This window comes from Macaca thibetana, chromosome 17 (genome assembly GCF_024542745.1).
Source record: "Macaca thibetana thibetana isolate TM-01 chromosome 17, ASM2454274v1, whole genome shotgun sequence".
In the NCBI taxonomy this organism is placed as follows: Eukaryota; Metazoa; Chordata; class Mammalia; order Primates; family Cercopithecidae; genus Macaca; species Macaca thibetana.
In genome coordinates this window covers 24608705-24629102 of record NC_065594.1, presented here as the reverse complement: position 1 = coordinate 24629102, position 20398 = coordinate 24608705, and the positions used below count along the sequence as shown (strand labels likewise).

Here is a 20398-nt window from a genome sequence, read left to right as displayed (position 1 = left end):
CCACAGGTGTCAGCTGGTAGTATTACTATTTTTAGTGTCTGTTCAAGACAGCAGCTAGACTGAGATGAGACTCTTAGTATTGATTTCAAGTTATCTTTGAAGGGATTCAGATTGGCAAAGCACAAGAGTCAGACCCAATCCTGAGCCCTCAACTGTTTGCAGGAAGGGATAATCTCTTGTGTCAGATGCAGCATGCTGGAGCTTCACCCTTGTGAATTAGGGACAGGGGGAGAAGTATTGGAAGGCAGGGTACCATCTGAAGTGATGCAAATTATAATCTATTAAAGGAACGAATGAACGTTGGTCTGGCAACAAATACCATCATCCCATTTTATTTACTAAACCACTTTAGCAAGTTAAAAGTAGCACTGAAGGCAGACTTACATATTCTGAGTTGTGAAGCGAGGCTTTTCTTTTATGGGCTATATTAATGGTAGCTTTAAAACTACAAATATCAGAAAAACTAAATTTACAGTGGATTAAGGAAAATGGGGTTTATTTTTTCTCACATATCCAGAAGTCTGGAGATAGGGCTGGTATCTCTGAGACTCTCTTAGCCACTTTCTTAAGGTCGCAAGGGAGACAGGTGCTGGGAATGACTGTTAGAAGGTCAGCTGTGTGAGCAGATGAGTATCTGACTTCAAAAGAAACATAAACAACACTTAGTGGAAATATGTTCTTTGCAGAGCCCTACCTAATCTATTCATCTAAAAATGTTGCAACATAGATAGGAATATACGTTGTCTGGAAAACCACAAATTACAGAACTATGTGCATCCCCTCATAATTTCACCTTATCAATTTCACTGCAGAGGAAGGTGCATCCAGTTTCTCATGCTCGGAAACCTACTGTGGACTTTATCCTGAGTCAGAACCAGAAGCGAAGGCGGTGGCTAATTTCTTGAGAAGAAATATCAACCACATTAAAGCATACATCAGCATGCATTCATACTCCCAGCATATAGTGTTTCCATATTCCTATACTCGAAGCAAAAGCAAAGACCACGAGGAATTGGTAAGTGCTACTTAATTATTTTTCTCATTAGCATTTTGGAAATAAAATAACACTTAGTTGAAGAATCAAAAACTGCGAAAATTTTTGTCCTCTAGAAGGCAAATGATAGATGTTTTAAATCATGGTGTGATCCTGTTGAGAGTCACCCTGGGTCAGTGTTCATTAAGGGAATGTAAAGAACATGCCTTACCCTAACAACATGCACTTTATTCTAGCACATGGGCTTCCTAAGAAAATGTCAGACAAATTCCTTGAAGGTTAGGAAGGAACTATTCCACTTGACCTGATCTGTATGTGAAGCCATATAAGCAAGGATGAGTATGGAATCATGCGACAGCTTTGTGGTCACTAGCTTCCTGCAACAGCGAACCACAGATTCAGTCTCAACACAACACTCATTGTTTTGGGATTAGCAGCAGGAATTGTTCATGCCCTGACTTCTCGAACCCTCAAGGTTTTGGTCCCATTAAAGTACCCCCAATTTTAGCACTGAGGCAAGAGTCTGTTTTTTGGAACATAACGGACAATACAGGAAGTTCAAAGAGGACTCATACAATTTGATACTCCCTGAGCACTTTTTGGCCCAAGATACTGTATGTTTGGGTTGATGGCAAAAGATGCAAGGATTCTTGAAGGATTGTAGCTAGGCTTCGACAAATCCTCATTGCAGATGCTCTCCAGACAGTGAAAGTGTTACATCAACAGCCCCATTCTTGGGAAGGGACTAATTTTTAGGTAGTAGCTTGTTTCTTAGTGACACATTTTTTTTTCTGGCTCTCTTAACAGAATAAAATATAGTCACATTACAGGAGCTAGCAATTGCTGATGACAAATATAAGATTGTTTGCGTTTTCTGAAAGTAGCCCATTTAGAACATAAACATACTTGATACTTGAGCTTTTTACTTCTCAAGGGAAAACTCTTAAGGAAAGCACCTTTTAAAATATTATCTTTGAAGAAATAAAAGGAAATTTATCATGATTTGGGAAATAGAATTAGTCTAATTATGCTTTTTTTTTTTTTTTTGCATTACTGTCAGCACACATATATGTTGAGAGCCATTACGTGTAAAATACCTTGTCAATGGATGTTTAAAGAAGCATTAGGTAAAATCCTGCCTTTTAAGAGAATGTGTTATGGTTAGGGAGCTCAACCACTAGCAGATGTTACAAACAGCTGTACTCTAAGGTGACACAGAGTAACTACTAAATAAGTGGCACAGACAGTACAACTCCCAACTAGAATATCAAGGGATGACTTCATTAATGCATTCAGAGGGAAATGCTGAGATAAGTGAGGAGATAAAGTAGTTACTGTCCTTGAGAAATTTACAATCTATTAAGGGGGAAAAAAACCCATAAATAATAAAGTGCTGTTGATGTCAAAGATCAGCTACATTTTAGACAGGCATTGAAAGAGGATTTCTATAGGCAGACAGGGAAGGGAGGACCTTCCAAGCAGAGAAGTGGGTGTTCCCCGTAAGACGATGCAAAAGTGGAGGGTGATACCATCAGAAAGTAGATTATGTTAGCTTCTGATAAGCTTATGATAAGGGGTGTGACTGTCAGATGAACTTGTATTTCATTCTGTAGACAATGCGGTTCCATTAAAACTTATGTTTTGAACAAAGAGATGGCATAAAATAATATCCACTGATAAATCTCTGAGTTTTTCAAGAAGATGACAGTGTATACCATGATGCTAGTTCCAATTTCAGAAAAGTTCCAGATAAGTGAGAACTTCAGAATAGATTTTTACAAGCTAGAACAAAATGAAGTCAAATGGGGGTCTTAGTTATTATCCTGCTCCATACCAGAGGCATAATCTTTTTTGATTTGATGAATCTGTGGAAGTCATTAGACATTTTACACAAGAAGAAAATAGAAGTTGTGAGAAGGATAAGAAGTGAATCATGCATGCATTAGGTGTATGTGTGTGTTTAGAGAGGTTGGATTTAAAGTTTGGTGATAATTTTGTTCAGAAATGGAGTACCTCTAAGCCTTTGAAATATAGTTATACTTCATTTTCCATAATAAATGAATTCCCAAAAAGGCATACGATTTTTTTCTGCAAATTAATATTTCAATATATTGAAATAGTTTATGTTTAAAGCCACCCAATTGTGATTGCCATAAAGTGCACATTTTTAATTTGTTTATCTTATTTATTTGCCTTTTAGATGAATCTAGATTTTCTACATGTACATTTTGATTAAATTAATGTATGATTGTTTTTTGGAAACTTCTACTTGTCATGTTTCAAAGCTGCACATTAACTGAAATTCCATATGTTATTGCTTCCAGTCTCTAGTAGCCAGTGAAGCAGTTCGTGCTATTCAGAAAACCAGTAAAAATATCAGGTATACACATGGCCGTGGCTCAGAAACCTTATGTAAGTATTTTTTCTTATGATCTTAGGGAACTTTGAGCTACTAAAGAAATCTGTGTGATCTGTTTTTCTTTGTGTATTTAATTTTTCCGAATTAAATAGGGTCACATGTAATACAACTGAATTGTAATAATTAGGAACAGAAGCATAATAGCTATGACAATGCTAAACAAAGCTATATTAATAAATGAGTTCCTAAAAAGAAGCCAAAATGCTATTTAAGTAATTATATTTATCGCAATAGAGTAGGAATTACAGAATTGGCATCATAATAGTTGAGTGAAGCAGAAACTAGTTCATAAAACTTTTGTATGATCCCCAGGGCCACCATGGAAGGTTGTGCAGGTTGTACCCTACAGTAATCTAGTGCATACCATTTGCATCAAGTGTTTTTTAGTGTTAGCCTGCCCCCAAGAGTATTAGCTCATAACACATTACAGTTGATTGTCTTTAACATATATTACACATACAAGAGCTTGTGACACTCTTAACAAAAAGTTTTGATTAATTTTTGCTGAAAGATATTTCGTGATTAACTCCTATCTACACACAGTGGGAGGACACACTGATTTTGCCCTTTTGAAGTTTGAAGGGAGATGGGAAAAGAGGATCAGAAAAATCAACCTGTAACCAGGCATCAGAAAATGACAGCCTGAAGGCCAAATTCAGGTTTTTCCTTTTTTTTTTTAAATGATTAGAAAAAAAACAAAAAGAGGCAAGGTGTGGTGGCTCACGCCTGTAATACTAGCACTTCCGGAGGCCCAGGTGAGAGGATCGCCTGAGGTCAGGAGTTCGAGACCAGCCTGGCCAACATGGTGAAACCCCATCTCTACTAAAAATACAAAAATTATCTGGGCATGGTGGCGGGCGCCTGTAATGCCAGCTAATCGGTTGGCTAATGCATAAGAATCACTTGAACCTGAGAGGTGGAGGTGGCAGTGAGCCGAGATTGTGCCACTGCACTCTAGCCTGGGTGACAGAGCAAGACTCCATCTCAAAAAAGGTTAAAACTGTATTTAGCATGAACACTGAAATGTGTACACATTTTAGTTAACATGCATTAAACTGCAACAAGTCTTCTGGCAATTGTAGCTTTCATGTGATGCTCCCCAAACTGTACTAGATAGATGCTAAAATTATAAATTAAAATTTTGGGTCAGACTTTGCCATAACCCTGGACTCAATTTAGCACTCAAAAAAAAAAAAAAAAAAAAAAAAAAAAAGAATGTCAGATTATTCAATTAATGGGGTTGGAAAACCTAACAAGTTACCTAGAAAAAAAATTAATTGGATTATTAATATGCCTTTCACCAAAGTAAATTCCAGGTACAGCATATATTTTCATATGAAAACCCCGCATAAACTAAGTTGAAAGCTCAGTAAGGAGAAAAAATTCCTTATGAAAGGAGAAATGAATGAAAGGAGAAAAAAAGGTCTACATGCCAAACAAAACTGATAACAGTAATGTTGTTTTTATAAGCAATTGATAAAATGAACCAAGTAGACAAATGAGTAAGGACAATTGATAGGAAATATAAAGATAACCAATAAATATGCCAAACAAAATGTGCAACTAACTGATAATCAAAAAAACATAAATTAAGACAGTTGGATATTATTTTTCACCCATAAAATTATCAGAATTCATAATTCCTATTGATGGTATGGGAAGGGGAAGCGGGCAAATTCATACCCTGCTTGTGGAGGTATAAATTAATTCAGTTCTTTTGATGTCCATTTGGGAACATGTCGTAATTGCAAAAAGTGCAAAGCCTTAGACTAGCAAATCTATTCTAGGGAAAAATATTCTAAAGAGACAAAGCAGCAATTATGTATAAACAAGGGTACTCATTGTAAAATTGTTTATATTAATTAAAAACTGAAAAAAAATCTAAAGGTATCCAAACAAACATTTAAATCAAACAATTCCCAGTTTGTTAATTAATTTGAAAAATCTGTATTTCAGAAATTTCTTTCTTCTTCTTTTAGACCTAGCTCCTGGAGGTGCGGACGATTGGATCTATGATTTGGGCATCAAATATTCGTTTACAATTGAACTTCGAGATACGGGCAAATACGGATTCTTGCTGCCAGAGCGTCACATCAAACCCACTTGTAAAGACGCTTTTGCCGCTGTCTCTAAAATAGCTTGGCATGTCATTAGGAATGTTTAATGCCCTTGATTTTATCATTCTGCTTTCGTATTTTAATTTACTGATTCCAGCAAGACCAAATCATTGTATCAGATTATTTTTAAGTTTTATCCGTAGTTTCGATAAAAGATTTTCCCATACCTTGGTTTTGTCAGAGAACCTAGTAAGTGCTACTTTGACATTAAGGCAGACAAGGGTTCATGTCTTTTTACCTTTCAAAAAAAAAATTGTAAAAGTCTAGCTACCTACTTTTTCTTTGATTTCCGACGTCTGATTAGCCATCTCAAGCAAGTTTAATAACAAGTTTCATGCTGATCATTGGATCCTACTCAATAAAAGGAAGGGTGGTCAGAAGTACATTAAAGATTTCTGCTCCAAATTTTCAATAAATTTCTGCTTGTGCCTTCAGAAATACAACCATGCATTCCGTTTGCTCCACGGTAATTAGGCGATGGCCCGGGAAGGGGAGGGGTGTCAAAAACGACAAACATAGCCTCTCATTCTAGCTCAGCTGCTCCATAAACACTGTTGAACAAATGAATGAATGGCTCTAGGTACTGTCAACAACAAACGCCGCATTTTGCGCATTTACAACAGCAGTTTATGGCGAGGAATTATGTAATAAAAAGAGAAAACTCACTTAAATTCACTTTTAATTGGGAATTTTAATTCTCCCGGGCTCCCAGTTTCCTCTCCCAGCATCTCTCACAGAGTACGGATTCTATTTCCACGTCCCGCCGCACTCTCACTCCTCGCCTGGGAATATTACGCCTAGAGGGCGTGTCCACGGAGGGCGGTGTCTGCGCACTGACGACTAATCAGACGGCCGGAAGCTGCCTGGGCCTGTAGAGGAACAGGGCAAACCTCTGACTTCCGGCGGCGTTTTGAGGCGGTCCTCCTAGCGGCCTGGTAGTGTTTTTGTTGCCTTTTCTTAATCTACAATCTCTTCGTTGTTTTTCTTCCTACAACCGAGTTTCGCTTGACCCTGGCGAGGCGGCGGGCGGGTTCTGCTTCTGAGCCATCCTGGGGGCCACTCGCTAGCCGAGGGCCGGTTCCCGGGAGCCGCGCGCGCACCGCTTTCTCCTCGTCGTCGTCCTCCTGGGTCCAGGCGCGGGGACAGAGAGTCGCCTCCCCCGCTCCTCGGAGCGGCGGCGGCGGTGGTGCCTCCGGACTGCACTTGCGAAGGGAGCTTGGGGAGGAAGTAAGCGTTCTGTGAATTGGTGTGGGTATCTGGGGAAAGGCATTGGGCGGACCCGGAATGTGGAGGCCCAGTTACCCCCATCTTCGCTTGAGTCACTGGGATTTTGAGCTTTCCTTGAGCATCCCACCCTTAACTCTGCAATAGCCCCGGGTGCTCAGATATAATTTCTTGCTCTGTTTATGATTCTGGCATTTGTCTAAGGGGGATAGGTAGACTCAGACAATAGGCTGTGCCCTTCGTTACCATTTGATGTAAGCACGGGAACCTTTGTGCGGTATTCGTATGTGTGTGCGATGGAAGAGTGCAGCAATTTGCGCTTAAATTTAGATCTTCCTCTATACGCATTCCAGATCTGTTAGAGCAAAACGTCTTACTTGTGATTGGTCTTTTTTTTTTTTTCCTCAGCAGTGATAACGATTTAGGTCCTGGGAATTGAGTGCTACTTTTTCTTCATATGCTTTAGGTAGGTAGTTTCGGCAACTGTCAGAAACGGGGGAAAGTGCAATGAAAGGAGAGAGTCTGGCGGCATTATCTCTCTATAATAGGCTAACGCAATTTATGTGGTTTGAAAATTATACAGAGTTGGTAATACTTGAATTATATTGGTGAGATCTTGTTAATGAAGGGTAGTCTTAAGGTATTTGGTTATACTATGGGGCTTTCAGGTAATTCGAACTACTTTGGGAGTATGAAGTCTAAGATTTTTGGATTTTTAAAGTAGTTTAAAAAGTTTGGAAAATATCTTTACACCTCAGGGTTTCAAAGTCCGCGATACCGTTGGAGAATATTTAATGCAGTTCAGTCTATGGGTATATGGTGCCAGTTAGCGGGGTCTAGTTCTGTAACATTTGAAATTGCTGGCTTTAGTACAATATATTGGAGCTTTTTGTGAATACAATCTATAGATTTTCAAATAATTTCTATTTTCTTAATGAACTATGTAGATTGTAACAGATGTCAGTTTCAACTAGAGACTAGCAAAGTTGATGCAAGCTTGTAACAATTTGTGGCTTTAAAAATAGTTGCACTGTGAAACTAAGGCTTTCACTGTGTGCATCTGGTAGGATTCAGTTTTATCAAATGTATGCCTCTTACTGGCTTCCTGATTACTGGTCATTCTAAATGAACATTGCATATTTTGAGATTTGCAAGCTTATATGATTTTCATATTTGTCATATGAATTCAACATACTAAAATCCAGCAAGTGGATGTATCTTAACATCTATACAAATTATTAAAATTGTAATAAGTCATCAGTGTTTATTTATAATATGCATTGGCATTTACATAGAGTAAACACATTGTTTAACTTACATTTACTTAGAGAGTTGATTTTCAGTGGATGTTAGTCTTCCCATCTCCTCATCTCTCCCAACTCCATCTCGTATAGAGGTGGAGCTGTTTCTTCAGCTGTTAGTAGTAGTTGAAACATTCACTGCTGTTGATATACAGAGTCTTTCATTCTTTTTTTTTTTTTTTTTGTATTTTTGTGTGTTTGCAGTTCTTTTTAGTTCACTTTAGAGTAGCTACCAGCATGGGATGTCCTCTGTGCACAGTCTTTTTAACAAATTATTTTTTCTGCGTAGTGCTACAGTGTTGCTTTGCTAATTCCTATGTAGTCAGCTTAGTTCTGTCAGTTGTGTTTGGAATTTTCGTTTGGAATTGTTTTACTATTAAATTTACGAAAGCAATCCGAAAGTTCGTTTTAGAAAGTTCTTTTTAAAAAGTTCTCTCAAACTGCACATCAAATAAACTTAATTTTTTCTTTCTAAAAATAAGAAGTATAAATGTGAAGATATCTTATTTTTAGTATCACCTTTTTAATCTTAGAAATGCAGAATATAGGGATTTATCCTACTAGTTAGTACATTCGTGTGGTTTTAATTGACTAATTATTTGAAAATTTCCTAATATTATGCCACTACTCATCCAGATTAAAGTGTTATGCTTTCACTTATGCTTCTAGTAGATGAGACATGAAAAAGATAATTAATTATGGATTGAAGTGAAGATACTAGAATGGATATGTGTTTATTGACAAGATTTTAGTAATTGAGCTCCTGGAGGCATTATTCAAGAAGAGACCCTTTTGTATGCTTCCCCTTTCTCAGCCATAATTATAATGTGAACCTCTGAGTACAGTGTTAGAAATTCTAAGTTTCCCGGGAAGGGAGCAGTTCCCATTTAAGACCCTCTTTTGTTGTGTCTTTATTAATAGACTCAAACTTTGTGTCCCAGATTTTCTTTTTCTTTTTCCATTTTCTTTTTTAATTGAAAAGAGATTATAAATACTAAAGATATTCATTTACTCTGCAAATGGAGAGGAGAAATAGGAAAATAACGGAATAGACTTTCACTAGTGCCACTGTCTTTGATAATGCTCATGTTTGGGAAAGACTTGATGGTGTGGGCAGAAGTGTGATGGCAACTTAAACCTAATAATAATTTGAAAACAAAAATGGAGGAAAACCTTCATAGAAGAGTAAATTAGTAAGTTATTTGTATGACCTCGATTTCTGTTCTCTATGATAGGAAAGACTTTAGTGTTTACATTTTTATCTTATTGTTTCTAATTTTTCTCATATACTTTGAAGCATTTACTTCTCATGTTCAGGCCTGTTCAGACATAATTTGAAAAAGTTTTCACCTGCTTAAAATCTATATTTTAACTGTTGTGGTGTTCATTTTCCTTTATGGGCCCAAAGTTTTAAATAGGATTGAAAATTCTAATTGTCACGTTAGTTGGTAACGTTTAGTTTTAATATATGAAAAAGGAAATGTTTTTCTGTTGTAGATAATGTGTATATTTTTAGACAAATGGGATTTTTAAAGTTATGTTCTTTGCAAGCATGAAGCATTTTGTTTATTCAACCTCATGAATGTCTCATTAGTAATATTTAAGTGACATTTTATTGTTGACTACTTGTGGAAGTTTTTACATGGATAATCAGAAGAATTCTTTCAGTTAGAAATCTTCGGTTTCTACTTTTTTCACCAGATGTTTTACCCACACACACATATATATCACATTAAAGAACATTTTATTAAGAATATATGTGTGTGTGTTTGTGTATTATTGTTGTTATTATTATTCTAGTTTTAAATGTTCTGTCCAGGACCTTGCTGTAAACCAGACCTTGTACTCCGATGCAGTGCTACTTCAGGGCAAAGTCTGGTACTCTTGGACTCTGAGAAAAAGGAGAGAACATCTTATTTATTTATTTATTTATTTATTTATTTAATTTTTTTGAGACAGTCTCACACTGTGGCCAGGCTGGAGTGCAGGGATGTGATCTCAGCTCGCAGCAACTTCCGCCTCCCGGGTTCAAGTGATTCTCCTGCCTCAGCTTCCCGAATAGCTGGGATTACAGGTGTGTGCCACCACACCCAGCTAATTTTTGTATTTTTTAGAGACGGGGTTTCACCATGGTGGCCAGGATGGTCTCGATATGTTGGCCAGGAATGGTCTGGATCTCATGACCTCGTGATCCGCCCACCTTGACCTCCCAAAGTGCTGGGATTAGAGGCGTGAGCCGCCGCGCTCGGCCACATTTTGTTTTTTTGTGTGGTTTTTTTTTTTTGCCACATTTTTACTTAATTTCATTTCTTCCCTAAATTGGAAGACTCAGTACAGTAGTAGCTGGAAGTGAAATTCCTGGGATAATTACTATGTAGATGAGTCTTGAATAGTTCTTGATGTCACTGGTAAAAGCAATTTTGTCTCTGCAAAGAATATGGGGGTAGGGTGACGGAGGTGAGGAGGTGGATCATTAGTCTTCACTCAAGTCTTTGGTAGCAAGTCCAAACCCTTGAAGTCTTCAGAGTTTGTGTTAGGGAGTCTAGGATTGGAGAGAAGCTCTCAGACCAGCAAAGCAGTAGGTCAAGGGAGGAGAGTAGTGCTAAATCAAGCAACAGAGGACAGAGCAGGAAAAGAAACTGTAGAGTTAATACCTGGAACCCTCAAAAAATAAAAAGAAAGGAGATGATAGATGACCAATGTTTTAAGTATACTAAGTACAATAATAAATAGCCTGTTGTCCTAACTGGAAACCATTACCATTGAAATTTTTGAGGAAGACTGTGCTGGGAGTGGAGGCATGTTGGGGGTAGTAGAGATGTTAGGGGCAGAACTAACTCATTTCCAGTGACAGTGGAGGGAAAAATAAAAAATTAATGTTAATGCACTTGAGGCGGTGTGGTGGGATGGTGTGCCTGTTTTTAACTTTAAGGAAATTTTGGAACCTATTCAATTTTGTTTATTAAGAAATGTTTTAAAAATTGAATTAATGGTTGAGGATTACACTGTATATTTGTATATTAATATAGCAATATATAATGAAACTTTATGTTTTTCTGAAACTTCTTATACATTGTGTGATACATTTACTTATTATTGAATCATGCTTGGATATATGTTGTTAAAAAAGTGTTTTTCTCAGTTAATGAAAGCTCTACATTTTCTAGATCTTTCTCAGCTCCACTTCTCTTAGCTTTCAGTTTTTTTATGCTCAGTAAATCAAATAGACATAGGAAATTTTACCAGCTTCTCTGTATGTTCACATTTCGACTGAGAATGAGTCTAAGAAAAATTAAATCAAAGATTGTCTTATAATGCTAACACCAGTATGTAGGAATGGTGTCTAGTTCCTTACTTGGAGAACAATTAATATGTAAGTGATTTTGTGTTGCAGCCGATTATTGTTTATGTGATGCTCTCCACTGATTCTTAAATTTATAATTACTGTGACATAATTCTCTTTTTAAAATCATTAAAAATTAATTGCTATTATATCAAAAGAATTATTACATTTTATATTAAGAAGAATATATATTTTCTAGTTTAAAATCACCGTATTTCATATTTTCCTTCCTTGATGCACCACCTTTTATTTATCAAATGTTGTTCTTATTCTTTGGATTCTTTTAAAAATTGAGCTGAAGTACCTCATTGAACCAAACATTGTTTATAATTTTTTATTGCTGTTTCAATTAGGTACTACCATGATTTAATTTCCTTTAAAGTAATATGTCTTTACTTTGAAACCACATTAAAGAACATTTGTGATCTTTATAGAGACTAAATGAAACTTTTTTAGCTACTATGGTTCATTCTAGTAACTTTTGATGATTGATAGGATTTCAACTAATATTTAGTTTGTATAAAGTGAGATATAGTATGGTGTTTTTTTTCCTTTCCCTTGCGAGGCAGTTTCTACCCTCTTCCCACAGTAGTGCATGCTCTGGATTGTATCTTGGTCTAGAATTTAATATTGTTTTCTAATGTCATAATATCATACTATCATTATCTGATAGCATCACTAGTTGAATTACCCAATTATGTCATTGGATTAGATTTTTACTATAGTTTCAGTTTTTGAATGTGTTATTTACATATATATGTATATATACACATATATAAAAATATATATACATATACAAAATACATATACATGTGTATATATACATATATGAAATATATATACATGTGTATATATACATATATAAAAATATATATACGTATGTATATATACATATATAAATATATATACACATATGTATATATACATATATAAATATATACATATGTATGCATACATATATACACGTATAAAAATATGTATACATATATACACATATATAAAAAATATACACACATATATACACACACACATATATATTTTTCTTGAGACGGAGTCTTGCTCTGTCGCCCAGGTTGGAGTGCAGTGGTGTGATCTTGGCTCACTGCAAGCTCTGCCTCCTGGATTCATGCCATTCTCCTGCCTCAGCTTCCCAACAGGTGCCCACCACCACCATGCCCAGCTAATTTTCTTTTCTTCTTCTTTTTTTTTTTTTTGTATTTTTAGTAGAGATGGAGTTTCACCGTGTTAGCCACGATGGTCTCAGTCTCCTGACCTCATGATCCGCCCACCTTGACCTCCCAAAGTGCTGGGATTACAGGCATGAGCCACTGTGCCTGGACCTTAAAAAATATTTTTATGTTTACATCAAATCTAACAGACCTTAAACATAACATAAAATAAAAATATTTTTACAATTTGTCTTTTTTCTTATTACTAATAGTGGTAAAATAGTCTATTAATTACTTTTAACACCTTTGAATTTTATGTCAGTATAGTATAGATTATAGAAATATCTTGACTTTTTCTAGTTCTACAATCTGTCCTGTTTTGAAAGTTGTTTTTATCAACATTGAGTTTTGTTTTGGTTGGGTTTTGTGTTACTGGAAAATAAATATGCTTGATCAGATTGCTTTGACTTCTTTTTTTTTTTTTTTTTTTTTTTTGAGACAGAGTCTCGCTCTGTCACCCAGGCTGGAGTGCAGTGGCGCGATCTCGGCTCACTGCAACCTTCACCTCCCAGGTTCAAGCGATTCCCCTGCCTCAGCCTCCCGATTGGCTGGGACTACGGGCACGTACCACCACACCCGGCTACTTTTTTGTATTTTTAGTAGAGATGGGGTTTCACCGTGTAAGGCAGGATGGTCTCAATCTCCTAACCTTGTGATCCGCCCACCTTGGCCTCCCAAAGTGCTGGGATTACAGATGTGAGCCACCACGCCCGGCCGCTTTGACTTCTGTAAGTCAAAGAAAATACTAAAATATCGTTCATTTTTCTCAACCTGATTTTTGGAACATAACTGTTGTCACTTACATTATGAAAAATAATTTCTGCTGTCAAAAATTTTACCGAATTTTTTTTTCCATTTTCTATAACATAACTTTTTCAGTTAACCAGTTGATGGTTAACAACTTTTTCTTAAAGGATAGAGTTACTAAATTTTGAAGCAATTTTTGTAAGTAACTTTTATAAACGTTTTGTACTATATCTTCTGAGGTTGATTGTACTATGAAAACTTCACTGTGTGAGATCATATTCATTCACTCCCCAGAAGAGGTGCAATTGTAGCCAACAAATCTCACAGCTGTTATAAATTCACCGGTAAGGCATGCTTTAGAAGATACTATCTCGGTTTACCTGTGACCTCTCCTATGCCTTTTTTTTTTTATCTCCCAAGGAAAATCTCCTGTAATTTTACACTGTTACCTATAGTTTTATCTACTTGTAAGCTGTGGGCTCAGTTATTTAAAACTGAAGAATTTTACAGTTTTGCCTCTTTCTTTTTTGGTTAAAGTAGTACAAAATGTCAAAAATTAGAAGGAAGGTCACAGTGGAAAATACCAAGACCATATCTGATAGCACATCCCGAAGACCCAGTGTATTTGAGAGGCTTGGACCCAGCACTGGCAGTACAGCAGAGGTGAGTTGTCACTAGCATAGTCACAGGGGTTCTCTTAGAATTCTATTATTGAAATGCTCATTTGTATCATAAAGGTGAACAGGTTGTTTTATTGTAGGAATGTTGGTTCAGTAAATTTTTTAAAGTGTGTTTTATAAAAAAGAGTGAAAAAGGTGATAAGGTTATGGGTTTTTCATATATTTGTCCTGAAGTTTTTATTATTTGGGGAGTAATATATCACAGTTAGCTGGAATTTTGGTAACATTTGTTTTAATTTTGTCCTGCTAGCACTTTTTTTCTAGAAATCAATATGAAATTTACATAGTAATATCTGTCTCTTAGACACAGTGCCGTAACTGGCTGAAGACTGGCAACTGCCTCTATGGAAACACATGTAGATTCGTACATGGCCCTTCACCTCGTGGTAAAGGTTATAGCAGCAATTATAGAAGGTAAACTGAGAACTTTGAATTGTTCATGTACTATTAGAAGATGACTTTTGTAATTTCTCTAGTGTAAAAATCTGAAATACAACCATATATTTGGTCAGATTTTCTATATTGGTGTTAGTCTTACCAGTGATCGAAGACTGACAAGATCTTTTTGTTACTATTTTCAAGATTAATAAAATGTTTGCTTTAAAATTAACTTATTTGTTCATTATTTATTTGTTTTGACAATAGGTCTTTTTGTAATATGTGTATGGCTTACTTTTTTCCCCCAATTATGTATTAAATTGCTGCTTAAGACAGCAGAATTCCATGGTATCTGAATTTCTTTTTAGTGAGGCTATTTTTAACTCTTAAAATAGTAAAATTCAAATAGGGTATAATTTTAGCTGTTTAAGATGTCCTGAATTCAAATTTTGCACAAATTCCGTAGGTTAAAATGCATTTGCCAAATCCCTTATCACAGTATGTTAATGAAAATATGTATTTATATGTGGATAAGTGTACTCCATATTTCAAACATCGTTTTGCCTTTAATAAAGGCTTGGCTAGATTAAACTTGCTTAATAAAGACTTTTTATTTTTCTTTTGGCTCCCTCATGATGATGATTTTAGGGTGTTTAAAGATGTAATATACATAGAGTTTGTCACAGAAACAGTTTTAACTTGATTGGTAAACAAATAATTTACCTAGTTCCAAAATTGGTTATGCTGATTGTTTTGGCTATAGCATAGCAACACTATAAAAACTGAACATTAGCAATTGGAAATTTTTTTTTTTTTTTTAGTTGGGTGATTTTTTTTGGGTAGTGTATGGGTAGATTTTGTTTAGGAGAATTTAAAATTCAAACCCTCAACATTAGCCAACTTCCTTTTCACGTAAACATAGTACATTTTAGTTTATTTGTGATTCTGAATACTGTTTTATTTGTATTTAGATTGTCATTTGTCACTTCTGTTAATGTGGGAAAATTAGTGTTTGTAGTATATGTGTGATTAATTGTATATATACATGTAGATACATACCTGGTGAAACTATTTCAATAATTTTATTGTTTTGCTTTCATTAATACTGTACTTTTAATACATTTTAAAATGTATCTTTGAATTTTATTAGCTGACTCAGAATTTTTATTTAAGCAATCATTTTGAGAAAAATGGTCAGAGAAATTTGTCTAAAATGGGAAAAAGTAATGTCATTACTAGACTTAGAATAAAGGATATTTATTATAATTTTGCTATTTTGTGTGTGTTTTTCCATCTGATAATTTCTTTAGTATTTGTGCTTTTTTTTGTCGGGAGGAAAAACATAGTTCATAATGTGAGTCAAAGATGAGAAGAAAAGCAGTGTATTTTACAAAATGCTTATTTATATGTTTATATTACAAGACTTTTAAGTAATTCATTGAGAATTCGCTGTGTGTAGAATATTCACTCTGATGGGTGCTGTTTAGGATAGAAACAAGTTCATACTAAACTGTTTCATTATGTAAAGGAAACCGGGGCACATAGGATTTACATGTACATCATAATTATAATTTAGAGCACTTAAGTACTGGTTCTTAATAAGAGATTCCAGTTTCAAGTTTAGCTTTAACTATTAAAACATTTAATATAAATCTATTAAATATGCATGTAAACATCAATGAGATCCTTTAAAGTGAATTAACTCAAATTATTTCTATACTAACCTTATGATTTGTATTCATATAATCAAGGAATTGATTTGATTGCTCAATGACTGCTTGAAATAGATGTGAATATTTATGTGATTTGTTTATATCTTTTTTATATATAGTACTTTTTGGTAGTCAAAGAGGAACAGAGCATTCCTTAACTTCTTTTGCCCTCTTTTAAAGGTGTTCTAGAAATAGTCTTTCAAGGCAGTGTGTTTTCCATCTCTCCTTTGTTTTTTCCCCACTGATAGTAAAAATAATTGCATAGCCATATACTGTCAGATTTATAGTATAAATAATAAAGCCTCACCACTGTTGAGTTTAGATATGTATTTTTCCTTTAGTTAAAAAATTTACAGCAGAATATGAAAATCACTGTTGTAAAATTGCTTTGAATCCTTTATTCTGAAATAATTTAAAATTTAAGAAAAATTATAAAGCTCCTATATTTGCTTTGATTCTTAAAGTACATAAATTATTTTCTCAGTTGTTGATGTTACATCCAACCACATGCATGTATATACAAGTAACTTATTTCTTGTAATACTTATTATGTCTTTCATGTATAGATGATAACGCTTCTACCTGTAGATTAATTTTGCAACTTTGTAGTTTAAAACATTGTGTTACTACTATATTTTGCTCCTACATGTAACTAATATATTTATATGATTAACAGGTAAACAAGTCAAGCTATTAGTTCCTTTTTATCAGTTCACATATAATTTCTTATTCACATCACCAGTACCTGCCACTTCATGGAATTTAACATATAAATTTTAATGTTATTGGGAGAAAAACTATAAGTGTTGCTCATGTTTTGCATATTAATATTTAAGGTGAAATTATTTTTCAGAAATTTAGGAGTCAAGGTCAGTTAGAAAAAGTGTATTGAGATTTGTGAGGTTATTTCTGTAAATACATTCTTATAAAATGTTATTAATATATAAATATAGATTTCTGTTGTTTTGTTTTGTTTTTTGTTTTGTTTCTCTGTTTTGGTTCAAAGGTCACCAGAAAGACCTACAGGGGATCTTAGAGAAAGAATGAAGAACAAGCGCCAAGACGTGGACGCTGAGCCCCAGAAACGAAATACAGAGGAGTCATCCTCACCTGTTAGGGTAGGATTGAATTTCCCAAAACCAAGTTAAACTTCAGTAGTAATTTGTTAATTTAAGTTTCATTTTAAATATTATTTGTGTGCTAAATATATGGTAAATGTGTAATATGGCATTATAATGTTCTATATGGATAATGTAATTTAGAGGGGAAGAGTCCCCTGGGAAAACTGTGATTGGTTCAGTTCTTTATGGTAGTTAAGATAAAAGGGATTATTTGGCAGAACTCAAGCTGAACTTAGTAGGGATTTTATACCTTGATGAGGATCGTGAGTATCTTTAAGTTTCCGGAATTCAGCCAGCCATCACATCTGCTCCAAGAAAGGTTGAAGTGGCTTGCAGTAGAACGCTTACACAAATTAAAACAATGAAAGCAAAACACGTGGGGTTAACAAACTGAACTAGAAAGTTGAGATAAAAGAAAGCAAATATGACCACAAATTTTAGCTGTGAATTTGTTGGCAGTGAAGCCAAGATAAATAAAATTTATAATGTAGTTCATTGAGTAAAAGAAAACAATTGTTTGTCAGGAATGGAAATCTTTCCCAGAGCTAATTGTTTTCTAGAAATTTATCATACCATATTTCACATACCATACAGTTCACTCACTAAAAGTGTACTCCTCAGTGGTTTTTAGTATATTATTAGAGTTGTGAAACCATCACCATAGTCAATTTTAGAATATTTTCATTGCTCCATAAAGAAATGCCAAACTTTTCAGCAGATGCCCTCCTAGCCACCAGCCCTAGGCAACTGCTAAATCCTCTTTCTCTTTCTAGAGATTTGCCTATATATTTCATATAAATGGAATAATAAAATGTGATCTTTTGTGACTAGCTTTTTTCACTTAGCATAGTTTTTCAAGGTTCATGAAACAGTATGGGATGCATCAGTATTTTGTTCCTGATTTTTGTCAGATAATATTACATTGTATTAATAATATCACATTTTGTTTATCCACTTGTCAGTGATGGATATTTGGGCTTTTTCTACTTTTTGACTCTTGTGTGTAATGCTGCTGTGAACATTTATGTACAAGTTTTTGTATGGAAATGTTTTTATTTCTATTGGGTTTATATTGAAGAGTGAAATTGCCGAGTTCTACAGTAACTCTGTGTTTAACCTTTTAAGGAACTGCCAGACTAAGTGGCTGTATCATTTCACATTTTTGACAGCATATGAAAGTTCTAGTTTCTGCACATCATCTCAACACTTTTGTTATCTAACTTTTTGATTATAGCCATCTTGGTGGGTGTGAAATGATAATCTAATTGTGGTTTTTATTTGCATTTTGGATTCTAATTATGTTGAGCATCTTTTTGTGTACTTATTGGCTGTTTGTATATTTTCTTTGGAGATCCTTTTCCCATTTTAAAAATTGGGTTGTCTTTTTATTATAGAGTTATAAGTGCTCTCTTTATTTTGGATACAAGTCCCTTATCGTATATATAACTTGCAGATCTTTTCTCCCATTCTGTATGTTGGCATCACATTCTTGATGGTGTCCTTTAAAACATATACATCTTTAATTTGATGAAATCTGACTTACCTGTTTTTGTTTTTATTGTTATTGTTGCTTGTTTGTGCTTTTGATGTCATCTAAGAAACTATTTTTTAGTCCAGGGTCACAAAGATTTACATCTGTGTTTTCTTTGAAGCATATTATGGTTTTAGCTCTTATATTTAAGTCTTTGAAACATTTTGAGCTAATTTTTATTTATGACGTGGTAAAGGTTCAGCCTTATTCTTTTGCATGTGGATATCCAATTGTTCTCTATTATAGTCTTTTTATGAAAGTTACTGAACTGTATAAGCAACAACTTCCTTGATCACTTAAGGTATGTAGAAGCTTTCTACGGCTGTTTTTGACCCATGATAAAAAAGCCCTGACAGTATTATAATTTGTGAAACTTACTTCTTATAATATAGTTTTAAGTATTTAGTTTTCTAATGTCTAATGTGATACAGTGATACAATCTTAAAAATCTTAAGTAGTTCTCAGCTGGAGGTTTTTATCAAAATTCCTTTTTTAGGGAAGATCTTTTTCAAAATACATATGCCAGTATTCCACTCCTAATCTACTGAATCAGAATTTCTGGGTTGGGGACTAAGCATGTGTATTACATTTTGAAATAACCTATTGATTCAGAGTAAGAGATGCCTCAGTGGTCTGCTGGTAAATGTACAGCTACTGTGAAAAAAAGAAAGCCATGGTTTCTCGGGTTTGCCAGTTCTTTTATGTAAATACTCCCACCATGGTGAGTTTCAAGTTTTCAGAGACATCACTGACAGATGCATAGTTGGGAAGAGATGCTAAGTGACATTATATACAGTGTTCCCATTATGTATATTACAAACACACAAAATGTAAATAACCTCAGGAGTGAATTTACCATGAGTTCTGAGTAATTATTACCTTTGTTTTTAATACAGTTTATTTGTTTAATCATGGCTGTGTTTAACAGTGACTTCCAGAATTCCTAAAAATTTAAATCAGCTCTTATGAGTCAGTACAGACTGACTCTAGCATACTGCTAGATGAATTGTTATTAGTATAAGGAGCAAACATCTGGAATCCATATTTAGAGCATATTACTTTAGGAATTGTTAAACTCTTCTTGTCTCCGTGTCTGTAAAATGGAAATGCTGGCTGTCAGTGTTGCTGTGAAGAAAATACATGTAAATGATTTACTATTCCATGATGACGTGTGCATAATAAATGGTATATACTGGTATTGAAATGGCGCTTAGCATTTTCTAATATAAATTGTCTTTAGGCTCGTATAGAAGATGAACGTCAGCCTTGGAGATGTAGGTTGTTGACAGATAACTGAATGTAAGTGTGGTGTTTATCATAAAGGTTTTTATGTTCATCAAATAAAGTTAGTACAGTCAAATTGGCATTTTGTTAAGAAATTTAAAGCCTGAATCTTGCTTTCCCTAGATGAGAAAGCCCTCAAAGGCACTGAGCATCGTGTATACTGAAGTGATAGAGTTATAAGTTTCAACAGTGATCAGGTTTTAGGTAATACACTATCTAAACTTAAACAGAACTGTTAATAAACTAGGACACCAGGGTATTAATTATTATTTTTTATTATTCTTTGAGACAGAGTCTTACCCTGTCTCCCAAACTGGA

The 20398-nt window shown here is 34.7% G+C and overlaps 2 protein-coding genes and 1 long non-coding RNA gene across 14 annotated transcripts in view; 2 read left to right on the top strand and 1 right to left on the bottom strand.

Moving 5' to 3' along the window:
- CPB2 (carboxypeptidase B2) overlaps positions 1 to 5946 on the top strand; it is a 56976-nt gene extending 51030 nt beyond the window's left edge. For both annotated transcript variants that reach the window (XM_050766206.1, XM_050766207.1), the window contains 3 exons: positions 813 to 1015; positions 3319 to 3406; positions 5393 to 5946. In XM_050766206.1, the coding sequence (XP_050622163.1) occupies positions 813 to 1015; positions 3319 to 3406; positions 5393 to 5577 (476 nt within the window). In that variant the 3' untranslated portion in view covers positions 5578 to 5946. The remainder of the gene's footprint in view (positions 1 to 812; positions 1016 to 3318; positions 3407 to 5392) is intronic.
- LOC126940396 (uncharacterized) overlaps positions 1 to 6342 on the bottom strand; it is a 53696-nt gene extending 47354 nt beyond the window's left edge. Inside the window, exon 1 of the long non-coding RNA XR_007720733.1 lies at positions 6197 to 6342. This is a non-coding gene — a long non-coding RNA (uncharacterized LOC126940396). The remainder of the gene's footprint in view (positions 1 to 6196) is intronic.
- The window catches only part of ZC3H13 (zinc finger CCCH-type containing 13), a 100291-nt gene continuing 86233 nt past the window's right edge, over positions 6341 to 20398 (top strand). For 3 of the 11 annotated variants that reach the window (XM_050766168.1, XM_050766165.1, XM_050766162.1), the window contains exons 1-4: positions 6409 to 6757; positions 13912 to 14037; positions 14359 to 14468; positions 17151 to 17262. In XM_050766168.1, the coding sequence (XP_050622125.1) occupies positions 13921 to 14037; positions 14359 to 14468; positions 17151 to 17262 (339 nt within the window). In that variant the 5' untranslated portion in view covers positions 6409 to 6757; positions 13912 to 13920. Of the gene's footprint in view, positions 6758 to 6783; positions 7221 to 13911; positions 14038 to 14358; positions 14469 to 17150; positions 17263 to 20398 lie in introns of those variants that run through there. The other 8 variants (XM_050766166.1, XM_050766160.1, XM_050766167.1 and 5 more) reach the window with 6 other exon arrangements.